Source organism: Oreochromis niloticus, linkage group LG14, assembly GCF_001858045.2.
Source record: "Oreochromis niloticus isolate F11D_XX linkage group LG14, O_niloticus_UMD_NMBU, whole genome shotgun sequence".
NCBI lineage: Eukaryota > Metazoa > Chordata > Actinopteri > Cichliformes > Cichlidae > Oreochromis > Oreochromis niloticus.
Window position 1 is genome coordinate 10692953 of NC_031979.2, and position 26545 is coordinate 10719497.

Here is a 26545-nt window from a genome sequence, read left to right on the forward strand (position 1 = left end):
TCTGGTAAAAAAAGAAAAAATCTTTATTATTTTTTCTAGAAGTACAGGCCGTTTTGGAAGGAGGTGTTGGGGAAATGTTGGCGAGGTAAAAGCAGCTGAGGAATAGGGCGGAGTCAAATTGACCAGAGGGTGGGGCTAAAACCTAGATTTCTCTAGCTATGCCAGGGATCCCATCGGGTCCCAGGCAGGAAGTACGATAGGATCCTGCTGCATCACTTCCAGGACATCACCGGTCAGGAACCTCTTGTCTACCACCACCTCGTAAACATACTCAGAGAACCAGTCATCCGTCATTATCAGGTAACCTACAGAGACAGGAAGACATCAGGTCAGCTGCTTGGATTCTTCTTGTGATGCCAGTACTCAGCAGAAGACTGAGTGTTTTCAACAAATTACCAAAACAAGGAGCAAACTTCAGATTCTGGTCAAGAATTAGATAAATATGATAGGTCTAGGGTTTAACTTTACCTAATCGATTTTTACATGTAAAAAAAGGTTTTAACTGTTTAAAATGGCAAAAATGTGAAACCACACAATGAGAGTCACAGCAGTCTGGTTTGAAATTCACTAGAAGGTTTGCACATTTTGTGGTAGAAACAGGTGGCTGAAAAGCAACAAAAAACCAAAACAAAAAAACCCCCCAAAACAAAAAACCAAAAAAACCCCCAACCAACCAAACAAACAAACAAACAAAAACAACCCACACACGTAATGTATTTTAGACAACCAAAATATCTCAACACAAGCATGAAAACACATCTCTGTTTTTGACTGATTTTGATCACTGGCATGAATCCCGTCTAGGTTTTTTTTTGAAATTTTTTTGTTGTTGTTTTTGCAAAGATGTACAACTGTTTCTCATTATTGTCTCTCGTCTCTTATACATTTGATGATGAGATCATTTCCACAGTTAAATTAACAATTTTGTCGCCCACTAAAGAATCTTCAGTCCTGAGTCCAGCCCCATGTTGAAACATTTATCTTTCAGTATATCCATTTAATAGAAAATGAAGAATTTGGCCAAAACACAAACAATGAAAAATGTGTTTTTTATAAAGGAATATCATAAAACTAATAGGCCAACTCGTGTGTGGCAGAATGGTCCTTCAGCTCTTATGTTTAACACCGAAAGCAACGGCTGAACACATCAGAAAGCTTTACAATGGCACGTTCATCCAGCTCCCAACATCTGTCAATAGCAGCAGCAGCTACACCCAGACCGAGCTGGATAAGAAGCCTACTCTCTCCTTGAAATGGAAAAGTTACATGATAATGGAAATTGTTTAGCAGAACTCAGGAAATGAGGCCAGTTAGCATTATTTATCAACATCTCTTGTGCCCAGATCACAATCGGATATGCACCTAGTTTTTTTTTGTTTGTTTTTTTTTTTTTTTTTTAAAATAAGATTTTTATGAATATGGGAACAAAGCAAATATTTTAGTGTAGCTGCTGTAAAATTCTTCAAATACTAGCTTTTTTGGGGGGGGGATCCACTTATTTCCAAATAATTCTTGCAGGTAGACAGCACTACACAGACTCACACAAAGTGGCTTATTTTATTAATCTAGCAATAATGCAGTTATGCTTCTTTCATTGCAAGGGGAGGAGTAGAGAGGAAGAACAATTCAACAGAATGGTCCAGCACACTTTGTTGATGCATGCATGTTTGAAATCCTGCTAAGTGCTCTTTAGTTTTAAACTATTGTTCAACAGGCAAAAGAGCTTTTTGCAGACACGAAGGACCCCCGCCCGTTATAGTTCACACTATCCCACCCTTCAGTACGGCATGCATTCAGCACTTTAGCTATCAGCTCTGCATGCACACCCTGATAAAACCAAACAATGTCTGCTTCCCTCTCCCTGTGTCCCTGTGTGCAGCCGTACAAGGTCAACATGAATGAGTTCAGATTCCTGTGAGTTTACCTTGAGCTTACACTGAAAGGATGCTGGGATAACCTGATCACTTTCTGGATGAGAATCTAGCCCCACACTGAAACGATTAATTAAAATCAAAGATGTCTGTGTTCGTCTTCCACATAAATAAAAGAGGCTAGAAGCTCGGTGAAACCAGAGCAGCTCAGACCTAGCGCTGAACTGGCCCATATGGGAAGCTGGATTAGAACTGGAAACACTGAATTCAAAATTCATTTACTTTTCTTTCCCCCCTTCTTCATACCACCTTTTTGCTCCAGCTCTTCCTTTTTTCCTCCCCCCCCCTTTCTCTTGTGTTCGGAATTGAGCAAACAAGTGCGTCCCTCCAACTGTCAAGTTGACTTATCAAAGACGTCAGGGTAACCGCAAGAACATGCACAGTTCAAAACAATGTATCGGGATGGCGTGTGTGTTGTGTATCCGTGTTCTTCCAAGTACGCAAATCTCACATGGCATACTGCCTGGTTCTCACTGCAGTAACCATGTGTGTATTGATGTGAGCTTCCTGGAACCCACGTGTTGGGTGGCATAGTGTGTGTGTGAATGTTGGGTGTTATTTGTTTTTTGGGATAGGCTGAGTGTCCTGTCTCAGACCAGATGGGTGTAGTGCAAGCGAGCCACCTATTCAGCTATTCTGAACAAAGGACGCAATCTGGACCCGAGGAGCTGTGATTTTAATCCATATTGCAAAAAAAAAAAAAGAAAAAAAAAAAAAAAAAAAAGTGAAGTGACAATGATTTAGATATTTAAAAATAGCCATTTTTCTCTTGTTTTGCAAAATCCAACTACTGAAATAAATTGCTAAATGCCTAAAAGCATGACTAACACTATATACACCGTGTATTCACTTTCATTGTTTATTTTTTTAAAAAAAAAAAACAAACAAACGGCTAGCCGTTTTCCTTCTCAGCACGACTAATGCTGCATTTTGTCATGCTAGCTGCCACATTTTTGAACATTTACAACTTTTTTAACCCTACGATCACAAATACCACTTTCTACACTGAAGATAACATGTAGCACTCACATGGCAGTGTGTCTGATTTTAAAACAAACAAACGCCCCCATCCCCAAAAAACAATCTTGCAAGTTAGCCAATAGAGCCATTTACCTACTATGGTGGTGAATGGCTGAAAATTGGCCATCCACTAGATAGCCAAGGTGGTCACCACAGACCTTTTAACCTGACACAGTGGGTAAACACTTGTTACTTATTAGATTAATAATGATGTGAACCTCTGCCAATGCCATTAACAACACTTGAAATAGCTGCTGTGAAAAACCTACTTGAGGGTCACAAATGTACAGCCTTCTACACTCGACTTTCTGACCATCACGAGTTCACCACCTGAGTAATCGCACTGCAGCTGTACCCATATTACTTGTAGCCGTACAAGCCACGACGGCACAGCCTGCAACAGCCGACCATTCAGTATTGTTGTTTCTTCCGATGCATCTTTCTATGGATCAACTCGGAAGAGAGAAACTTTGGTGGTGAAATTGCAGAGCAGTGCACAAGTATAAATGTGTGCAATGGAGTCAGTCACTTGTGTAGACTCCACAGGGTCACTTCAGCTTCTCGAGTTTTGCAGCATAAAGTAATAAACAAGTGGAAGAGAATGAATGGATCAATGTTATTAAAATTATATTTATTTGTTTATTTATTTAAACACTTGGGCTCCTTCATAGTGTAATGGTTTACAAATTCCCTTGGCAAGTGAAAGGTTGCCACTTTAATTCCTGGTGAAGACAAATCCACTTTGGGGTTGTGTCAGGTTGTTGTGGCGACACCTTGTGACAAGGGAGCAGCCAAAAGGAGTTTTATAAATTTAAAATGTTACAGTTTACTTTATAGGACTAAAGAACAGATAACTGTTTGGGTGAAAATAACAAATCTTCTACAGAATCTTTAAACCCATATTAAACTCTCAGCGATTGTGGCCAAATTTTACTCTTAAATGGTGTAAAAAGTTCGAGTTGTAAAGTGAGCGGAGCCATAACAACGTCTGTTTGAAGGATTAAAGATGAAGGAAATGGAAAGTTAAATCTCTCCTGAGAGATCCTTTTATGGTTAGAAGGAATATTAAAAGATCTAAAGGGAGACATCAAGTCTTTGGAAATCTTACAAGCACTTTCGTTCTTGGCTTCCTTCTTTTGGTCACTATTCTTTAATTTCTTCAGTTCTTTGTCATTTTCCCAAATTGTCTCCACGTCTACTTCCCTTCTTTTCTCCCCTCAGCTTTTGTCAAACAAACAAAGCCTCCAGATTCCCCAGTGAACTCCACTTCTCAGACTTTTCTTCTCAAAAAAAACAAAAAACCTTTATTAATTTGGCTGTGGAGGGGCTGGGGGCCCTGGCCTTCCCCCATCTGCTGGTGTTTATGGAATAAGATATGCATGAAATACATTTCATTTGACTGAGGGGTTTTCACATGTTTTCTCAACAGTCACTAAGGTTTGTGGGTTCAAGCAAATATTGAGAGTAAGTGTGCGTCTCATTGTGTGTACATCTTGTACTGTATGTCTGTGTGTGTGTGTCACGAGACGATCCACCACTGACCTTAAATACTCTCCCATAATTTGGAGTGGAAGCCCAAGCTCAGTAACAGGGCGGTAAGGGAGAGAAGATCAGAGGAAGATTAGGAAAATAAATAAATAAAATAGTGGGCATAGCAACAGCCATCTGGGGCAGTGGTGTGGAGGGCTGATGTGTTGGGAGGGCTGTTGCATAAAGGAAGCCAAACCTACTTAATGACAGACACCCTACAGTTTTCCATGATGCCTCAAAATGCTTTATTGGTAGTTTGACCAAGACTGACTCAGGTTATCAAAATTAAATCTAATATGTGGTTTAAAAATAAAACAAAAAACAACTAGACCACTAAAAAATAAACCGTGGTTCAAAAGTTGAAATTCTTTGTACGCTTCTGGTGTGTTAGACAGTCCAAGGTCTCCATGTCTGCATGTCAACAGCTGACGACCAAAACACACCATTTGAAACATTTCAGCCCTCAGCTTCTGCTATGCGTGTCTCTATTTTTAACATTTACCTTTAGCTCTAATAACTTTAAAAGCACATTAAAATGTGCAGTATAATCATATATGCTGGTATGGATATTTCATGCCATTTCCACTTGGATGCCTAACTGCTGGGCCTGTATTCAATTCACACTGATAGGATCATTTAAGGCAGGTGGCACGGTGGTTAAGACTGTTGCCTCATGGCAAGAAGGTCCCGTGTTCAATTCCACCATCAGGTTAGGGTCTTTCTATGTGGAGTTTGCATGTTCTCCCCATGTATTGCGTGGGTACTCCGGCTTCCTCTCGCAGTCCAAAGACGTGGAGTTTGGTTAACTGGTAACTAAATTGACCCACAGGTGTGAAAGTGAGTGTGAATGTTTGTCTGTGTCTGTTATCCCTGCAACAGACTGGCAACCTGTCCAAGGTGTACCCTGCCTCTCACCCTAAGACAGCTGGGATAGCTTTCAGCTCCACCTAAGACTAGTGGACATTAGTTATACATGGCACTGTATATTAAAATTAGCTAATTAATTAATAGATTAGTGTTGTTGAATGAACTGTTGTTCTGAATATCCAACCATCAAAAACACCGTCATACACCACTCTAGTTTTTCAGTCAAACTTCAACTCTCATGCATGCAGTACCTCAAATAGCCAGTTGAGCCAGTTTCCACAGACACACATGTAAAAGGCCTGATTATTAATGAAATTAATGAACTGGACCTCTCAAACATGTTTCTGGTACTGCTGGCTTTTGGAGATTTATGTAAAAAATAAATTATCTGACAGATAAGTCAGCCTGCTGGATCTTTGATTATAGTAAGTCTTTCCAAGAAGACTGTTCTCCACATTTGGCGAGTCAAATTCTGTTGTTTTATTTATGCATTACTTAATATTAGTAGATATTGAGACAATAATGAGAAACACTTATTTCCCCATGTTTGGGAAATTACTATTTTTGATATCTGTGCCTGAGAAGCATGCATACAGTCAGGGTAGCTTTAGCTGACAGTTTGGCCCCTAAATATTCAGTGCTGACCAACAAAGGGCCTGACATTCCTGACTCGAGTCCAGAAAGAAAGATTAAACTGTTGCCCGTGAGCTGTGTTGCTTTATCCAACATTCCTTATTTCCTCTGCTATAACCTGCCATGCAGAAGTGCAGATATTTGCACACAATTATGAGACTGAAGCCAATTCCTTTTTTGAATAAACATGCATAATTTGTGTCAACCTTAAGCTCTGTAAATTTCATAACTCTTATTATTTTTATTTTTTTTAAATAAAGTCCCCCTGCGTTTCTGTTGAGGTGAAGAGGAACATAACCAATTACAAGTTCAAGACCCTGTTTTTAATTTAAGGAACACAAACAGGAAGAGTTTAATCACCCGACCAGACAGTCGACAATCAGCGTCACATTAAAGAAATCAGGCTTCTGCTCTCCAGCAAGAGGGTTTTGTGTTACCTTTGTTGCCACGGTCATCACCCCAGGAGTTTTCCACCCTCCACTTTTCATAGGCTTCTTTTCCATCCTGAGAGAGAACAAGGAGAACAAGAGACAATGGGAGATAACAGTGAGACAAGAGGAAAGAAAGTGTCCTGACAGCTGTTGTTACTTAAAAAGGGGGGAAATTGACAGCACTACAAAAAACTGCAGAGGATTAAAGCAGTGTAAACACACGGCAAGACTTTCATACAATAAACCTTGGGAAATTCTCAGAGTGTGTATCTTCGCTGGACAGTTTGTATAAGTACTGCATGTATACATGAGTGTACCAAACAGTCACATACCTGTGCTGCATGATTGTGCGAGCGTACCTTGTCTGTGACAGCGGTGAGAATCATTGCATGGGTCATGAGAGAGTCGCCATATATCAGTCTCTCTGCCTTTGAAAGGTTCTTCACTGAAACCCCAAACACAAGCTCATGGTTGAACCTGTATGAAATGCACAAAATCAAGTGATAACTCCAGCTCCTCTACACACTTATGACAAGAAATTGTTTAATGCATTTGTGATTTGTCATTTTCTAATAATAAAATCCGTTTCTGACAGGAACAGTGGGAAGAGATGTAATGACCATAAAAAGCCAAAAAACACGCTGCCTTCATAAGCTGGGATTTTGCTGCTAAAAAGGCAGCCCGCTGTTTCATTTCCACCTTGAGCATGACTGTCTAGAAATGAGGCCACATTAAGCCTCAGCCTCATTCCAGTTATAATGTACTGTTACAAGAAGAGATCTGTGTGAAAGATGAGCTTCAGTGCAGATGAAACCAGACATTCGGCACCATGCTGGTTTGGTTCAGCGGGCAAATTTAAGCCTGGCGCCAGCAACTCAGACACAGATGCTGCTGCTGCTGCACCTGAAGGGCAAAGATGGGCACTTTTCCTGCGTGGGGATATGGACACCTCAAAAAGGCAGATGTTGTCTGGTCTGGTCAAATGAAGATGTGGTACAGATAAAAATGTTCCCTTTGTTGTTAAGGCCTTTTAAAGATACCTTTACCACAGTCAAGTGAACAAAGCTTTGTTTGCTGTAGACACTCCCGCTGTTCCTCTAATCCTTTCAGTGTAAGAGAATGGGGAAAAATCCAGTTTCTTTGTTTGGTATGCCAAAGTTTATCTTAAGATAAATCGCTACTTCAACACTATTCGAGACTAGTTCATACACTGTACATCCCTCAGTTATACTCACACATTCATGTCATTAATGCCCAGCTTGCTGTGGAAATGTTTCCCAACGTCACAACCGAACCACACGGCCTACGATGGGTGGAAAGAAAAAAAAAGAAAAAATAATCACAGTTGTGCACACATCTGTGCCTGGAGTTGTGCCCACTTGTGACAACGTACCTCTCCATCCTTTATGGACTCAGCTGCAGCTTTTTTCAGTAGCTGGATGGGCTGGTTGTTGTACAGAGTGCTGCGACCACCAACCATGTTACCCAAGAACTCGACACTGTACAGCTTTCCATAAGGATTCTGGGGTCGAGGGTCATTTACAAGGCAGACCTGAGGATAGGGGAAATAACCATATGAGATCAAAGTTTCTACAGCAACACAAAGACCACAGAAACCTACAGGCTTTCCATCTGTGGTGTCCAAGGGGGGTCCCTTACTTTGTCCTGAATGTTGTATAGGGGTTTCACATGCTTCCTGTAGAACTCCTGAGGAGTGAGCGGTCCCATGCGATTGAAGTTCTTATCCTTGTCCCTGTACTCCCAACAGATGGTCTCAGGAGGGCTGCCTAGACAAACACTGGCCACTCGGAAAACCTGCACAGCACAAAGACAGTTTAGATAAAGGTTTGGCTTTAAAGTCTATTTAACATTTGTAGGCAGTTTAAAGCAAACTTAGCGCGTTTCAGCAAACTCTACATTTTAATAAGGCAAGCAGAGATTCCTACCAATTCACCTCAACTACAGAGACGGAGGAGCCACTGCTTTCACTTGAGCCTGTATATTCAATATTCCTAATTTGCAAACATCTGCGGTCCATCCCTGCATACCCTTGATGAGTACCAAGACCTCTTCCAATTATCCCTGCATTTTCCCACTGCTGCACTTCCATTCTTTTCCACTTGCAGCACACACCCCTTTGCCCTTCCGCCATGTGCGTCTTCCTTCAGTGCAGAAGTTCAGAGTGAGTTCTCGTGGGCTAAATCAGGTTGTTTGGACTGGGCCGTCTGTCAATCTGGCCCTCCTAACCCCTGATATAGCTATCTCTGGAATTTCCCCCTTAAGCTTTTCAATACTCCCATCCTCTGTTCTTTTCCCAAGACCGAGCACATACTTTTCCTATGAAATATGATTAATAAGGGACTGAGAAATTAATCATTGTATCGAGACCATTATTTGCGGTAGATAAAAAGGGCCACTAGACAGTGACACATTGCCTTGGCAGTGTGTGTGTTAAAGGACTAAAGGAAACCCAGCTCCTGCGGCAGCGCTTTCCTGACCCTTACACACATTTTAAATATCCCATTATATAAAGTAGAATGTAGGAGCCCCACTCCAGAAATGCTCACATAGTGGAAAAAAGGCATAAATTCAGGCCAGTCTTAAACAAACAAACCAATCCCCTCTTTGTTACAGAAATGCGTAAAGTCACAAAAATACAGACGCACACAAAAATACACACTTGCGCTGAGTCAACAAAAGCATCTGCTTAAGCTCCCCACACCTCTGAACTACTTTGTTCCCAATTCAGCCACTTTATTTAGACTGCTCTGTGGGCAGGAGGACACACCAGGGTGTCCATCCACTCGTTAGGTCTTAAAAACCACCCGCCGGGCTCCACTACCTTTTCCTCCAGTTCCTGCATTTAATCTCTCCTGACAAATTGAAACATTTCCACTCTCTTTACAATTTTTGTCTTTCTGATGCCCTGACGCATACACCTGCCTCGTACATTGTCCTTGGACCTGGCAAAGTAAGTAAAGCGACTGTGAGGAGAGGAGACCTTAGTCAAGAGAATAAACAGCAACAATGACATCAGAGCAGGATCAACATAGAAACACCTGCTGCCTCAGTGACTGACATGCATGAGTGACGGGGAAGAGGGACAGGTGGGGGGGGGGGGATACAGAATAGCAACCTCTCTTTTTCACACCTCAATGTAATGTGTCTGATTTGATAATGTCACAGAGTAAGTTTGAAATTAATTTGCTCAACTCCACGTTGCAAGCTTTTTCTAATTTGACTCTCAGAAACCACTTCAGTGAGTTAAACTGTCTAAAGATTTGTAAATTCCTATTTTGAGACAGTTTACAATGATCCGAGCCAAAGCCCCTCAATTCTTTCCTAAACCCAACATGCGTTGTTCATAAAAATCTGCAGGGCTCGATCTGTGTTTAGATTCTAACTTCAACAGCCATGTCATTCATATCTTAATATTCTAAACATCTGAACTGTTAACAGGTTTCAGGAACCAGCTGTTGTAAGTGATTATGATGGAGTTTGTCAACATGCGGCTTTCTTTTCAGCTCATCAGTCTCTAGCGGAAGACCCACCTCAGGTCTGTCTCCATTCTGTGACATAGTGAGTTTGCATGTCTTGGTACAAACAATGAGCTGAATGCACGCTATTGGGGCTAACCCTGGCTAATGTTTGATAGCATCTGCGCTCCAGTGTTGAAGACACTGGCCCGAGTTGGCTCGACTCAGGATGCCAAGTACAACGTACACAAAAGCTGAAAGGATTTAAAAGCAATTTTCACATTTAATATCATTGCAATCTAAGAATAATTTACAAAAGTTGGTACATAAACCACACCTTGTTGACAGTAAAATTTATTTTAGCCGTCAATACATGTAAAACTAAAATCTTCCACATTTGTAACATGCTATAGCAACGGATTTAACCTGCAATCCTTGTTTCTGCTTTAACAACTGAGTGGTTTCGGTCATATCAGGCCTGCTTTCAGAACAAAATGACTGAGTGTGTATCAGAAGTTAGTGAGGGTGATCAGCTTTACTGGTGTTAACCCGTATCCCATTCTAATGGTCACTGAATAGAAACCATGTCTTTATGGATATACATTTACATCTAAGCGTCAAAACTCATTAAGAATACAGAGGAGGGCATCAAAAGTCATCTTTATGGAGGAAAGGGTTAAAACATACATTTGAAAATGTTCTTGGATTGGCATGATTTGCCGAATTGAGGAAAAACATGCACCTCGTTGCTACTCTGAGATAAATTTATAACCATTGTCTAGAAGCTGGACTTGTGAGTGTAAGCAAATGACACCATGCAAACAGTTTGGATAAAAATGAGTGAGGTTTTGATTAAACTTCCATGTTTTGTAAACATGCAACACATGTGGGCATTGTTAAATTCCTGCAATTGTGCATGAAAAAAAAAAAAAAAAATTCAAGAAATGTGGGTGTACAACTCTAAAGTGTCTATTCTGAGGCTGCAACAACTGCAGCCGGTAACAAAGACACATGTAGGAACCCACCCACATCGAACAACAAATCAACTGAGCCAACAGCCTGCAGCGCAGGGCGTGTGAGCTGTGGTAAGAGGGTTCCTCTGCGAGTTGATGGCTGTCTCGTAAATTAGACTTGTCTTAAGAATCACTCTCTCTGTATTCAGAGCCAAGAGCAGAGCCGCACATGGTGTTTCTGATTCCATGACGCAATGGAGCATGGAAAGGGTACGGTGGTGGCGTGAGGAATACCATCTGTGTATGTTTCATGTGTGTGAAGTGCTGCATGTGCATGTATAGTTTCCAGTGATTGTGCCTTTGTACTGTCTACTTGTCCACACAAGTGACAGAAGAGAAACCCCGATGCACATCTGAGAGAGCATGAAAGAAGAAGGCTGCCTCAACAACACTCGTATGGACACAGGAATCCTAGCGACAATAACGACAAACTGTCAGTGCACAGCGGTGATTTGAACGCCGTTTCTGCAGGTGCATTATGAAGTGGGTTAAGCCTCTTTTGCCAAGGTTCTTAGATAAATGTTATGTGGTTTGAGTCAATGTGCCTGAGCAGTGTTAACACACACACACACACACACAAAAAAAGACTTGATTCTTCACACGCAAAGAGATTCATTCAAATCAAGCACACCCCAGGTACAGTAAGTGGAAGCAGAAGCACCGACCCAGGGTTTCTGTCACGGGACTGTGTGTGGGGCTTGGTGATGAAGACCAGGGCACAATCGCAGCTGCCACGTATGGCGGGTGGACAGCATCACTTCCACATGCATCCAAGTAGGACTGGCATGGCACTTTAATCCCGAGAAACACATGTGAACACATGGATGCAAATGCACATGAGCATGCAGAGGTAACACTGTGTTTCCAGACAGAAGTCTGGAGGTACACAGGGTTCTTGTGTCCACAAACACTGTTTTGGTTCTAAACGAGATGAAATAAACAGTGAATTTTTAATCTTAAACACAGGTTTCTTAAAGCCTGCCTGTTCTGCATGAACTTGGGCTCACGATTGGCATTGGATGGTGGTATTGTGAACTGGCTGCAAAGCCTCTGGTAAAATGTCCGTCATCGAAAGTTTATCATCTTGGTCCTAATTTACAGAGCTACTATTTAGGAATGTTGTTAAAGCTACAGCAACATGGGGGTGGGGCCAATCCCAGCTGTCACAAGGCAGAGGCAGGGTAGACCCTCGACAGGGCGCCGTCCCAGGGCTAATGGAGAATGGACTGTAGGACCAAGCCAGAGTACTCTGAGAGAACCCATGGACAACATGCCCGCATATCTAGATATAGAAAGGCCTCAGCCAGGTGGCGGATTCGAACCCAGGACCTTCTTTCTGGGAGTGCTAACCCATGTGCTGACCCAATGACGTTCCAAGTTACAAATTAAAAAAGAAAGAAAAAGTAACAAATCTTAAGTGACTAATTGTTTAAACATAATCAATGAACTGGACAAGTGGATGGATGGATGGATGGATATAAGAATCATTATACAATTTCTGCTGATAAGCAATAAATAAATAAAAAGACACCTCGACACTTCAAGTAAACCATCCAAACAAATGTCTGTTATGATGGTGAAAGCAAAACTCATTACTCATCTCAGCAAACCATGGAGAATACTTATGATCAAATACAGAAACTATGGTATAACCCCATTCACAGAATCAACAAAGTTTAAAGACATTTAACATTTATTCCCTTATTGCATTTGCTGGGAGCATCCCGTTATGAACCGTGATCAGAATAATTTGGTTCCCTTTTGTAAAAAATAAAAATAAATGAGTGCGGTGCTTCACAAAACAAAACACTTCCAGGTGTACATACAAACATGCTGACAAACCTCTGTCCTCCCACCCGGTCCTCCATCTTTACTCTTGCACAGCATGTGTTTGTGGATGTACATGTCTTTGTGTTGATGGCTGGGCATCTACCGAGCGACTGTTTAAACAAGCAAACAGCCAGCAGCACAATACGACCTAACAGCTGACAACAAAAGCTGCTTAACTGGACCCAATTGTCTCAACGGAAGCTTGACTGATTGATCGATTGACCCACCCACATACACAAGAGCAGTGAATAAAGCTTCACACCTACATAGTGCAATTTGCCCAGTGTTCAGAAAGCACACACGCAAGCACACTGTGTACCACATGTAGTCCCTTAAACACGTGTTACGCTCATGACGTGTTGCATGTGTTTGTTTACATGTACCTGCACACCTCTCATTGTATTGTCTCTTTGAGGTAAACCAGCATCATCATCCAGCATTAGACGTCGGACTGTTCCATAAACAAGATCACTATCAGCAACTTTGTCACATGAGAGGTAGTGTGCAGGTGAATTGACACAAACACAAAATGTAGGTCAAAACACTGTCTGCATATTAGAGAAAGTGGGGGGGGGAGAAAAAAAAAAAAGTAGGCCCAAGATGCATTTACTTTCTTTACAAAAAGTCCAACATGAATGAGCAATGTAAGAAAAACAAATGTTATCATGAATCTGCAGACAAATGTTGGCATTTGTCTGGTTCTATTTAAGGGAAACCTCTCCTTAATCATTTATAAACAAGATGTTGTCAGTGTTATGAGCCTGAAGCCAACATAAATGCTTTTGTTTTGTTTACTCTTTTTTATATAGAGTATTGTGTTCTCCCTTTACCTTGTCTGCAAATGCATGTCTCTGCAACGTGCACTGATGTTTAACTATAGCGCTGGGATATTATAAATGCATTTCTATAAAACCGATTATTTATCATTACAACTTAAAAATCTAAAATTCTCCTATTGGACTTGTGAAATTTTGATACCTACATACTAGATGTCACAAACTGAAACTATTGCTTTGTAATAACTTAAGTTACTGACAACGTCATATAGAAATTGAACACATCACCTGCTAATGTTTAATCAATCTAATATTAGTGTTCATAGACACATTGAATACATACAGCCTGCTTTGAGCATCTCTTCTGGCTAAACATTTCTCGTCTCAGTTATGTATTATTTGACAGCTCCCTCTTCTGGTAAAAGTGGAACAATGTTACAAAAGCTACACATTTTCCATTTGCTTTCAACACTTCTGTGTCTCTGCAGGTCTTCCTGACTTCTTACTTCCCCAAAACTACAACAGAACTACCAACTTCTGCTCTGTTTTACACACTTCTGCTTTTATTTCCACTGCTGCCGCCATCAAATCTGTCCACCTGTCACAACTCTGATCAATTAAAGACGAGAACCCCCTCAAAGCTATGTCTTTAAATCTGCTGATGAATGAAGCTTACATGTAATTAGTCTAGCCGGAAAGCAGACTAGACAGCAGTTTCAGTGCTAACAAATACTACTGTGTACAAGTTGACTTCTTGTTCAAATATTCATACCAGGCTTTATAAAATTTTAACAACCAGCACACAAGATCAGCATGTTTCAACTTTACATGGGCTTAAAACACAAAACAAATCTGCCAGGAAAATTATCAGGCAGATATCACCTCACATCCATGGATCAACTAGGATGAAAATGATCAGTTAATAAGAAGAAATAACACTGAGTGAAAAGAAAAAATTAAAGCTGCGGACAGGAACCGGAGCTTACACACAACTTGTCAGTAAAAATGTACCTGAGAACTCACAATGGCTTTTCACACACTCTTCTATTGGTTAACCATTTGTATTTTTTATTTTTACCTGAAACATAATTTTTGGAGGTACTGGGGTAGCTGAGAGGGTATATGATGCTACCACCTAGCAAATAACCTGGGCATTCAGCCAGGCGATCTCAGGCCTTAGAGTTCCTGAATTTTTGGGAAGTAGCACACTTTGAGCAGGGAACTGCTCTAGAGGTCCCACGCTTATTTAGAAGTTCCTTCATTCACACACAAACTGTGTTCCTATAAAAGTTTGCAGTGCTCTGAGAAAAACACAAGCAAACAAAGAAACTGCACATGCGATTTCAATCTCACCTCCTCTATCATGCTGTCCATAGCTTCAGACAGTTCGGCTTTACTGGCATCGCTGGCCACCATGTTCCTCAGTCTTAGGCAGTATTCTCTCAGCTGCAACACATCATGAGGTAAACAGTCAGGACGGGCTCACTGGCGTTATGAGACTTATTGCTGGAGTTATATGTGAGCTCCATTTACTTTGTTTGAACTGAAGGAAGTGTGCAAATGTACCTTATGATTGAGGATGTCATTCATTCTGCGTGAGGCCTCTGAGCTGTGTGACTCCGGGAAGCATTTCTTTGGAATAACGCCATACTTCTCTGTAGACAGCACAGCATTAAAAAAATAAATTAAATAATATTATTTTTAAGTCAATAACAAGCCGGAGATTTTAAAACCAATGAAGCTCACTTTCTAGTATAAAATTAACTAGAATACACAGGTTATTCAATGAACTTAACATGAACCACTGTGTCATGATAAGAACTAACCAATGAGATTGACCAGCATGTCCCACTGCCCTCCATCATTAGTTGGATTGGAGAGAAGAAACTGGACCAGGCGTCCATCCACTGGCTCTTTCCTCTGTGCTGTCTCCACACAGGCTTGAAGGAAGTAGTAACAACGCTCGATCTGAGAGATAACAACAACAGAGACTGTCAAAGTAGACAGTTGACCACATGAGACTTGAAACAAAACCAAAGAAGAAGAAAAACAACAAAAAAGGTACCAGAGAGGCATCGTTCAGCTATCATTAGACTTATTACATATTTAAAGAGGTACTGTCATCAACTGTAATTTGTTAAAATTAGTTTTCATTTAAGACTTTATTGAAATTAGTTAAAAATCTAATGCAATAGCTGATAACTTAAGGAGAGTTCTACTGTTTCTTTGTTTACAACTAATATCACAGTAGCTGAAGCTCCCATGTCTGGCACCTGCCACAAAGAAGGGGTGTGTTTATGATGGGCCTGCTAAAAATACACACAGTTTAAAAGAGAAAGATGACGGCATTTAAAAAAAGAAAAAAGAAAAAAAAAAAATCACCAAGGTGTCACCATGACGTTGGTCCGGGTGGAGCACTGACAACAACGCACAAAAGAGGGTTTTAGGTGGGACAATGACTGTATAGTAGAAAGGTGCAGCATAATAACACCACACCAGTGCACACATAGTGTCCCAACTCCAAAACAACAGAAAACATCCATTTACCAGAATGTTACATCACCAAAATGTACAAAATATTAATAATAATAAAGGAGTGAAAAAGCCCACAACCATAACCAATGTGTGGTGTTACTGTGTGTCTTACCTTGTCCCAGAAAAATAGATAGGACTGACTAAACTCAAACTCCTCTATGTTAAACTTTTTCATGAAGGGGAGTCGCATGACGTTGAGGCACGAGAAGATCCAACATCTCCCTAGTGATTAAGAGAAAACAGATTTAGAAATATGCAGGTTAGTAAAGGCTTAATACGCAAACAGCAATATAAAGCCGTGCTTGTGATGATAACAAGTATCACAAAGAACTTGAAAGACTAGAATCGCTTGTTTAATTAGATCCCTTCCCTTCAATGACTAACAGGGCTGTAGTGGACCAGGATTTCTGCAGCTGAGACCGATTGGGTGGTTCATTAATTCATGATTGGTGGAAATTTAAGGTTTTAAATTTGTTGAATGCAGAAATAAACTGGCAGCAATGGCTGTCAACAGGGGCTGATACATGAATTCATCTGTTTCTAAACAGCAGCCTTCTCTTTTAATGTGCCTGGCATGGACTGTCTTAGAGATGGCCCAAGTCTATCATTTCTTTCTCATTTAATCTATTTTTGAGGCAAGACTAACTTTGGTAGCCCACACCGTCCCCACCAACACATGAGTCATTCCAGCTGGATCTCTCATGAAGGCTGTGAGGTGCTGAAATCCACATACTAGAACAAGATTTCAGTTTAAAGAAAGCAACCCAAAGATGTGTCAGCTGACCTACCAGAGGTTAATGACAAACTGTGCAAGTGAAACATGCTAAAAAGGGGAAAATAAACTCGTTATTCCAGTGAGAAAAATATGTAAACACAATGCAAATCTTACATTTCATGGAAAAACTATAAATGATGACAAGCTCAGAAAAAGGGAGTGTGGCGTTTGCGTACATAAGATTTTCTGGAGGGGGACAGACATTTGTTTAGAACTCTCAAAGATGTCGAAGAAGCTCCTTCAAGCAATTACTTTGGTGTTCCTCCACCTCCAAAGAAATGTCACAAGAAGTCCGAACTGCAAAAGAACCGCGTATTCTCGGAAAAGTGGTTGCAGGAGGTGAGCTGGCTTCAAACAAATGATGAACGCACAGATATGGTGCAGAATATGCCGTGAAAATCCCACTCTAGCGGACAAAAACAGTGCCTTTTATATATACGCAAACGCGCGTTGCAACTTCTTATCTGGTGCACGTCTTTTATTTTGACAGCCCATGCGCACCTGTGGACCACTTCTGTGCACCCCTGCATATTACATACAGTCCCTCTAACAATTTAACCCTCTCAGGCTCAAATTAAGTTTTAGTTACAAGAAAAATCTGATATTTGGGGAAAATTATCAAAAAAAACCACTCATAAAATATGTATGTGGCTTAATCAGGTTGTTAGTGTTTTAACTGTTGCAAATCTGCAACGCCTGCCTTGAGAGGGTTAAGGAAATAAAAAGTAATGCTGCTTCCAGTCCAGCTATGTACAGAAATGATTTATGAATGCAATGTTTTACACGACAACTGTTCAAACAGGTAGGCAACAGGTCAAACCCTCTTCTTTCAGCTGCCCACTTTAGGGGTTGCCATAGAAAATCTTTTTCCATTTGAGTAAAGAATCAGCTGTAATGTTTTGACTAGGGATGGGTATTGATAAGATTTTAACGATTCCGATTCCATTTTCGATTCGGTTTAACGATTCGATTCTTTATCGATTCTCTTATCGATTCTTATTTTTAAAAAGGAGAACACTAAGGTCGATTAGCTTAGAATTTTGTTTTATATCTTCTCTTTGAACAAGATAGAAATTTAGGAGTAACATGGCCTTACAAACCCAACAGTGAGATCTTAAGAGATCCACAGCCTATGGCTCTTCAAAGTGGTGTCACAGGGTCCCCGGGGAAAATTGTAAATGTAAAATAATAAAATAAATATTCTTCTGTAGCAATAACAAAGTATAACATAAATTATTCTGTAGCAATTACACAAGAATATTCAGTAATGTCCCTGCCTACAATTAAACACATTCACCATCTGCTGTGGCAAATGGCTGCAAGGCTTTTACCACAAACTTAGTCACTGCTCGGTGACATTCGGGCCTGAAAAGAGACGCTACCGGTAGACTGCAGCGACAACTGCCAGCGAGCGCCAGCCAGACTCTGTCTCTCTCATCATGGTCACCTAAATGCACAGTAATGGCAGGTTTTATAATAAAGCAGATCGCGCTAACATAATATGCACTGTTAGTTGATTATTTACCTGCTGCATTAATGGGAGAGGACGTGCAAACGTTACCGCTGCTGCTGGGTTGAGATTCACGACTCCGGAGCGGAATTAAAAACACGACATTCATTTAAGTTCATCGCGTGTTTTGTGAGCAAATGCTTTTGCATATTCGTAGTGTTCCCTCCCTTAAATGAAATATCTACTTTGCAAGTATTGCAAGTTGCCCTGTTGTCATCCATTCCAGTAAAGTATAACCAAACTTTTCAGCGTTTGAGCCGCTTAGGCGCCGTGTTTCCTGCCAGGTAAGCTCCGACGCGCCGCAACGTGGTGACGTCATTCGGGGCGACTGGAATCGATAAGGGAATCGTTTGCAAAAATGGCAAACAATTCCAAGGAATTGAAACAGTGGGAACCGGTTCTCAACAAGAACCGGTTTTCGATACCCATCCCTAGTTTTGACTATTACAAACATTACAGGCACAAACCCGTGGACCAAGCTGAAGTCTATTAGCTGAAGTTCTTGACAACCGCCTGTCCTTAATGCACACCATGTACTTTAAACTTGTGCCTCTCACCAGAGCCAAGACAAGATCAGATTCACTTTACTACACTGTAGCAATTTCAAGACTTCAGGAAGTGTTAATCTTATCAGTGTTGCCAGTGTACAATTTATATCTACATTTATGCTCTTCACCATATTTACCTTGGCTAGAAATGTTTAATGATATAAATTGCTATTTGCTTCAGAAATGACATCACTAACTGTCTATTGTTTGAACTGTAAAATGTCGCTGTGAGGACAAATGTACAACATTACTGAATTCAGTGTCTTAAGCAGCTGTTTGGGTTGACTGACAGGTACAACGGTCCAGAATAATACATCCAAATGCAAATGTAGAAATTATCCACGTGCTTCTTGATATTAAATACATAAATGAAATGTTCTAATAAAAAGTTACTGCTAAATATTTTGCACATAGACGTTTATTTATCACCATCAAACAAGGTGTAAACATTCTGAGCATCTGTGACTGGCAGCTGGTGCAAACTTGACAATGAAAACTAAAAATGGGAATAATTTCTAAATGAAACAGACAATAAGTGGCACTCTGACACATAAAGAAGAGCATAAAGAATCAGGTGGTCTCTAGTGATCATTGACTATAGTTTTGGGATTTCATAAATCACTTTTGCCATCCACCTGGCACTGTGAAGGGCACATGGCTGGAAACTTGAATCCTTTTGTGCCAAGTGTCTAAACTCTAAAGTGTCTATACTGACCAAGATGGCGCCGGTGTACGTGGCTGCTCGTCTGTCGCTGTCAGTTTTGTTTGTTTTTATATTGCTCCTGTCGTGTGTCACTCAAGAAATCGGGTCATTACTGGTGTACGATCGCCAATCGCTTCTGAACCTCAGAAGTTCTGGACAAAATACAGCTCCATTTTCTAACGGAGGTCAGAATTCATGGTGTCCGCTGCTGTCACATATCCCGACTTGCCTATGCCGTGCAGTCATGCTACCTCCCCGGCGAAGACGTCGGGGTAGGCGCAGTGGTCGGCTGGTTAAACTCAAGATCTCTTTAGCGCACCATCCCACTACCGTCAAAGGAATACAGAGATTATTTCCTGGAGTTTTTGTGCATCGACGTTTCCTGGACCCCGTGGATTCCTGCCTCATCCCCGTGGTCTGCCAGGATGATGCGCAGCTCCTCCGTGACCCCTGTCCCCCTCGGCTCAACGTGCGCCGGGCGAACCTCCGCAATCTGAGGCCGCTGTGTCGGACTCCCTGTGCCGCTGGGGCTTTTACCTCATCCCCGGCTCCTGTCAGGATTGGGCTGGTAAACGCCAGATTGCTGGTGAACAAATCTTTTATTCTGAATGAGTCATTCATCTCCTGGAAACTGGACTTCATGTGTGTCACGGAGACTTGGCTTAACACTGGTGAGTCCAGTACTTTATCTGAACTTTTACCAGCGGGTTGTTCCTATTTTAACACACCAAGGACATCAGGGAGAGGAGGAGGTACGGCGGTTGTTTTTAAAAAGGATTTTAAATGTAAACTGTGTTTTACAGCCCTCGTTTTCCAGCTTTGAGCTCACGTGTTTTGAAGTCAGTCGCTCTAACTCTGTGCTCTTTGCTGTTATTTATCATCCCCCTAAATACAATAAGAATTTCATAAATGACTTTTCAGAATTTCTAGCTGGGATTATGCCCAACTACGATCATGTTCTTATTGTGGGAGATTTTAATATCCATGTCTGTTGCCCTGATAAACCTCTGGTGAAGGAGTTTAAGCCTCATTGACTCTTTTAATCTGGTCCAGTCCGTACCTGGTCCCACACATGAACACGGACACACACTAGACCTGGTCTTGTCACACAGTCTACCTGTGTCTAACGTGGAAGTGACTGACACTGCTTTCTCTGACCATATGGTTGTATTATTTGATGCTGTGTTTTCACGCACTACAGTTCAAACCAGCGCTCCTGTTCGCCGCTGTCGGATTATTAACCCTTCCACTGCTGCCCAGTTCGCAACTGCTTTTAACCAGCTGTCTATGCCCGCCAATCGTACTCCCTTGGACACAGAGAACCTCAGCTCCTGGTTTCAATATTCTTGCCTTACTATTCTGGACTCTGTGGCACCATTAAAAACCAGGAAGCCCAAGGCTAAAACTGACCCTTGGTTTAATGACGTCACTCGGGCTGTGAGGAGGGAGTGTCGTAGAGCTGAACGCAGATGGAAGAGGGACAAACTGCAGGTGTCTCTTCAAATCCTAAAGGACTGCTGGCGCCTCTATCAGGATACAGTCAAAGAGGCTAAAAGAAAATACTTCTCTAAGATCATTTCCTCCAACAGTCACAATCCACGTGTGTTATTTAAATCTATTGACTCAGTCTTAAATGCTCCACAAAGTGGCTGTTTGGAGGCCTCGCATAAACTGTCTAATGATTTTATGTGTTTTTTCATTGAGAAGGTTGCAACCACGCGGGCTCTCATTTCTTCCCCTGAGTCTGACCCCTCTGTCTCGATCCCTTGCTCTGCTGTTTTTAACCAGTTTGAGCCTGTGACTCTTTCTTATTTAGAGGATGTGGTTGGCCACCTGAGGCCCTCTGGTTCCCCAAATGATCCTGTCCCACCACAATTTTTTAAGGAGATTTTTCCTAGCATAGGCCAGGCTGTTCTTACTGTTATAAACAGCAGTTTAATATCTGGTGTAGTCCCTGCTAATTTTAAGCATGCGGTAGTACAACCCTTGCTTAAGAAACCTGCCCTGGACCACACTGTATTGGCTAGTTACAGACCCATCTCCAAGTTGTCCTTTATGTCTAAAATCTTAGAGAAAATTGTACACTGCCAATTGATGGATTTTTTAAATGAGAATGGTATCCTGGAGGTCTTTCAATCAGGTTTTAAAAACTTTCATAGCACGGAGTCAGCACTCTTAAAGGTTTTTAATGATATCCTCCTTTCCTGTGATTCTGGTAATCATGTTGTTCTTGTCCTCCTTGACCTAACAGCTGCCTTTGACACTGTAGACCACAACATTTTACTGTCTCGCTTGCACCATCTTGCAGGCATTCGTGGTACTGCTTTGAAATGGTTTCGGTCTTATCTTTGTGACAGAACTTTTAGTGTTAACTTTTTAGGGTATGAGTCTTCCTCTGCCACTTTTCAGTCTGGGGTCCCGCAGGGCTCAATTTTAGGGCCTCTGCTTTTTTCATTATATTTACAGCCCCTGGGAACCATCCTCAGAAGGCATGGAATATCCTTCCACTGCTATGCTGACGACTGTCAGATTTATCTGCCTCTGAAGCAGAAAGAGGCCTTCTCTATTAAGCCACTTCTAGCATGTCTAGAAGACATTAAATCTTGGATGTCCCTAAACTTTCTAAGATGTAATTCAAGCAAAACTGAGGTGATTCTGTTTGGTCCTAGTGGACCTTGTGTACCCTCCGCTATTGATTTGGGACCCCTGGCAGAGTATGTTAAATCTGTCGTTACAAACCTGGGTTTTAAGATGGACAGTGATTTTAAATTAGGGCTACTGTCAAGTCCAGTTTTTATCATCTAAGGCGCTTGGCAAAGATAAGACCTATTTTATCCAGGCCGCATCTTGAAACGGTAATCCATGCTTTTATTTCATGTCGTTTAGATTACTGTAATGCTCTGTATTGTGGAGTTAGTCAGCATCTTCTCTCTCGTCTGCAGCTGGTCCAAAATGCTGCTGCACGACTTTTAACCAAAACTCGTAAAAGAGAGCACATAACTCCCATCCTGGCTTCACTCCATTGGCTGCCTGTATATCTTAGAGTTCATTTTAAAATTCTCATGTTTGTGTTTAAATGTTTAAACGGTCTTGCCCCAACTTACCTCTCTGAGCTTCTGCATCCTTACTCACCCCCCAGGTCTCTCAGGTCAGCTGACAAGCTGCTCCTGGAGGTACCCAGGTCCAAGAGAAAGCTCAGAGGGGACAGGGCCTTCTCTATTGCTGCTCCTAATCTGTGGAACAATCTTTCCCAGCACATTAGAGGCCCCTTCACTGTCCACTTTTAAAACACGTCTTAAAACCCATTTTTACTCCTTGGCTTATGACACAGTCTGACCCTGATTTTATTGTTTTAATCTAATGTGCTAATTTTATTGTTTTAAATGTAATTCTCATCATCATTTTTTTTTAATACTATTTTATTATTGTTTTTGCTATTTGTGCTAATTTTATTTATTTTAATAATCATTTATTTATTTATATATATATATATATATATATATATATATATATATATATATATATATATATATATATATATATATATATATATATATATATATATATATATATATATATATATATACACACACACACATACATACATATATATACATACACACACACATTTTATTTATTTTATATTATTATTATTTTTCTAATTTTTTTAACATGTTCAATGTATCATTTTTGGCATGTCAAGTGTACAGCACTTTGTGTTCAGCTGGGGGCTGATCTGAAAGTGCTATATAAATAAACTGCTTGCTTGCTTTTGGGCGATGGCCAGTCCCCCCCTGAAACAGGGCATTTCAGGAACACCTTACCCAAACCATTCAGCCCTAATACAAACACTTTAAAAATGCATCTTGTGGAGAGTACATGTGTATGTAACTGCATTACATCATGTCCTACCTGAGTTTTTCTGGTTGGTGATGGGCTTGCCCTCTGTGGGAATAGAGTGCTGGAAGATGTGCACAGTATCCTGTACAGTCTGCCGGTGAAGACACACCTCCAACGGGTCGATGCAGGTTGACACATTCTGGGCCAGCAGGTAACGCGGCTCAGACCGCATCCGCTTAACAAAGGTGGCTACCTTCTCTTGACTCAAACCTTTAGGAACAAGAAGTGGGAGACAGGGAGTGTGAGGGGGAAGAGGGAAAAAAAAATAAGGGAAGGAGAGGGAGGACAAATAAAGTTAGGACATTATAGAAAAGCTTACACGGCTAGACATTCAGACACATTGTCTGCATCCAAAAGTGGAATTTCCTACTGTTCCAATTCCCATGACTCAACTGTGCGGTTTAAGCATGTGCACTTCCCACTTAAGAGCTATCTTTCGAGTACTCACGCACTCAGATGTCAGAATGATGCCTCTAACACCAGATCGATAGTCATAAACTAAGAGCATATGCTTTATTGAACACCATAACCGCCTGGTGCTTCACTTCTTTTTTCCACAGTCCACACAGAGATTACATTGGAATCTATAAAGGGTACCATATACAATTAAGATTAGCCCTCTGATAAAGAATATTCTGGGTACATGGAGAGGCAGTACCAGCAAAAGAGGACAAAAATGAAGAAAGCTTTGTAGTAGCACTACTACAAGTTGCCCCAGGGAGCTGAGGGCTGGTCAGAGCTGGCTGCTGGGATCACTCATCTGGCTCCATCTGTGAGAGGAACGCACTAGAAAGCCTGTCCAGTCCCACTGGATGGGGGTAAGGAGGGGTGTGCACGCGCACACACACAGAATCAAACTGGCACTAGTGTGTGTGTGTGTGTGTGTGTTTTATTCCGTCAAATAATAGCATAGAGCAATTAAACATTGAGAGGGACATTGCCTAGTCATGCATGCTGCCTCGAGTTCAAACCTCTTGCTCAGCTGCATTCTGTTATTTTCCATCAACACAAAGCTCAAATGCACTGACCATCACAGATTAGGACAGTGTCAAATCTCATTAGCTGCTGCGTTATCAAAAAAAGAAAAATGGGAGAAAAAAAAAAAAAATGTAGAACCCAGCCTAAGGCAAAGAGTATTCTGGGAGTGCGGCCTCAGTCATGTGTCAGTGCAACACGGTTTTCCTTAAGCCACAACAGCTAAAAGTTATGACATTGATCAGTATGGATAGATGATGAGGACATGTGTCAAAAGGTCAGCCTGTAATAGTAAAAGCCAGCAGCTTATTTAAATACAATATCTGATGGGAGTGTGTGCGCGCGTGTGTGTGAAGAAACGGGAAAGACTCAGCCCAAATAAAGTTAGTTGTCCAGGCTTTTAGTCAACAACTGAGGGCATGAATGGTGAGGACAGAGATCACGGTGGCTTTCTATGGAGAGGGGCCAAGCACAGGCAGCCAGGGTGACTTGCAAATTTACACACCAGTGCTCGTACAGCTGGCTTTACATTACCCAAGCACTTTATTATGACCGTCACTGCTCCATAAAGCTGGAATACAGACTTTAAAAAAAAAAAGGAAACAGGCTTAGGAGGTAGTCATTGTTGCTGTCAACTTTACAATTAAAAAAAAAAATGACAATATTGAAATTCTTAACGTTTTTAATTTGTTTAATTTCAACTTATCTTTTATTGTTAAATGTTGCGGTGTAAATCAGAGCACCTGGCTAACACAGATCTTAGGTTCAAGTTCAAAGTCGACCTTTGCCCAGAAGCATAAAAAAGAGGTGTGAAACAAAGTAGGGAGTATTTCTCGGCTGACTTGGGTGGTTATTGAGATCTACTGAAAAATAAATGAAACTATTCTCTTTTCGGGTAAAAAGCAGGGTTCCCCAAACAGAACTCTCACTTCCATGAATGGCCCCGACTTTAAAGAGTCACTGTGGCATTTCCAAGACGAGCTAGCTACTCTCTGGCTAATAAATCCCGTTCCTGGAAAGAGTTCCTAACGCCTGAGCAGAGGAGCAGGATTAATGTATTTAAGATTGTGATGTTGGCACCGTGCTGACAACCCCATAGCCCGTCGGGGGGGGTGAACTGTCAACCTAGCTCACAGAGAGATGGACGGCATAAAGTCGTGCTAGCAGGCTGGCATGCTAACGCAGTGAATGCTAACTTTAGCACGGGTTAGCTCGGTCAGCTGTCATTCTCCTGCAACCAAATGCAAGCTCCACTCATCGAGGCAGCCACAAACACTGAGAGGGGACACAGTGACATTTAACCTACCAGTTTCCATGTTGCCGAGAAGCTTGAGGAGCGTCAACTGTTGTCCTGGAAAGTAGCCGGCTCTTTGTTTATCTCATTCACCGACAGTCTGTCAGTGTAACCACGGGGTGCGCTCGTTTATGGGCTCCTGGCTCGGTCTTTGACGTGGCGGCTGGGCGGGGTTTGAAAACAATGTAGACTACATTAGCTCATGAAGACGATCAATGACTGTAGAAGTCATGGAAGACGATTCACATACTTTGTAATGGCACATGCTCACATTTACTTCTGTACTGCACGTATTTAACTCTTTATTTTTTCAAGAATATAAAATCTACTAGTTCTACTCAAAATTTAGCTTAAAATAAAAAACCATTATCTGTAATAAAGTAAGGAAATAAAACAAATATTTTGTACACTGTTTTCTTAATTAGCCAACATTTTCTCCTGGAAGCTTACAAGGGAGTAATTGTTCAGTGTGAACACTTTTAACCCATGTATGCAAATCATGTTACAAAGGGACAACATTAGATATACTCAACTTTAGCCACCATTTTCAGCCTCTGTGGGTTTCTCAGCTAAATCGCATGAATAATAACCCTAGCTGTAAATGCGGGCTAAATTATACTAAAGTCATAACACTTACTACTGGCGTCTGTCGTTTTTTGAGTTTCTTTCCAAAAGGAAGCACCGTTCTCACTTCCTCTGTATTTCCTGCACAGCGCTGTGGACGATAAACAAGCGCTCCCAAAAGTCAAAACTGAAAGATTTACCGCATACGAAACGTCCGGTTTTCAAAATAAGATC

The 26545-nt window shown here is 41.3% G+C and overlaps 1 protein-coding gene across 2 annotated transcripts; it reads right to left on the bottom strand.

The window, feature by feature from the left end:
• On the bottom strand, window positions 1-26512 carry blmh (bleomycin hydrolase). 2 transcript variants are annotated; one of them, XM_003459196.5, is made up of 13 exons: window positions 26385-26512; window positions 25760-25910; window positions 23491-23688; window positions 16155-16264; window positions 15334-15475; window positions 15074-15162; window positions 14861-14953; window positions 8072-8227; window positions 7806-7964; window positions 7648-7715; window positions 6772-6889; window positions 6419-6485; window positions 1-305 (listed from the first exon to the last, which is right to left on the bottom strand). In XM_003459196.5, the coding sequence occupies exons 2-13, from the start codon at window positions 25767-25769 to the stop codon at window positions 157-159; spliced, it is 1359 nt and encodes a 452-aa protein (XP_003459244.1). In that variant the 5' UTR covers window positions 25770-25910; window positions 26385-26512; the 3' UTR covers window positions 1-156. The 2 variants fall into 2 exon arrangements, with proteins under 2 accessions (XP_003459244.1, XP_025753620.1); XM_025897835.1 differs by having other exon boundaries at window positions 6745-6889.
• Between the last annotated feature and the right edge of the window lie 33 nt (window positions 26513-26545).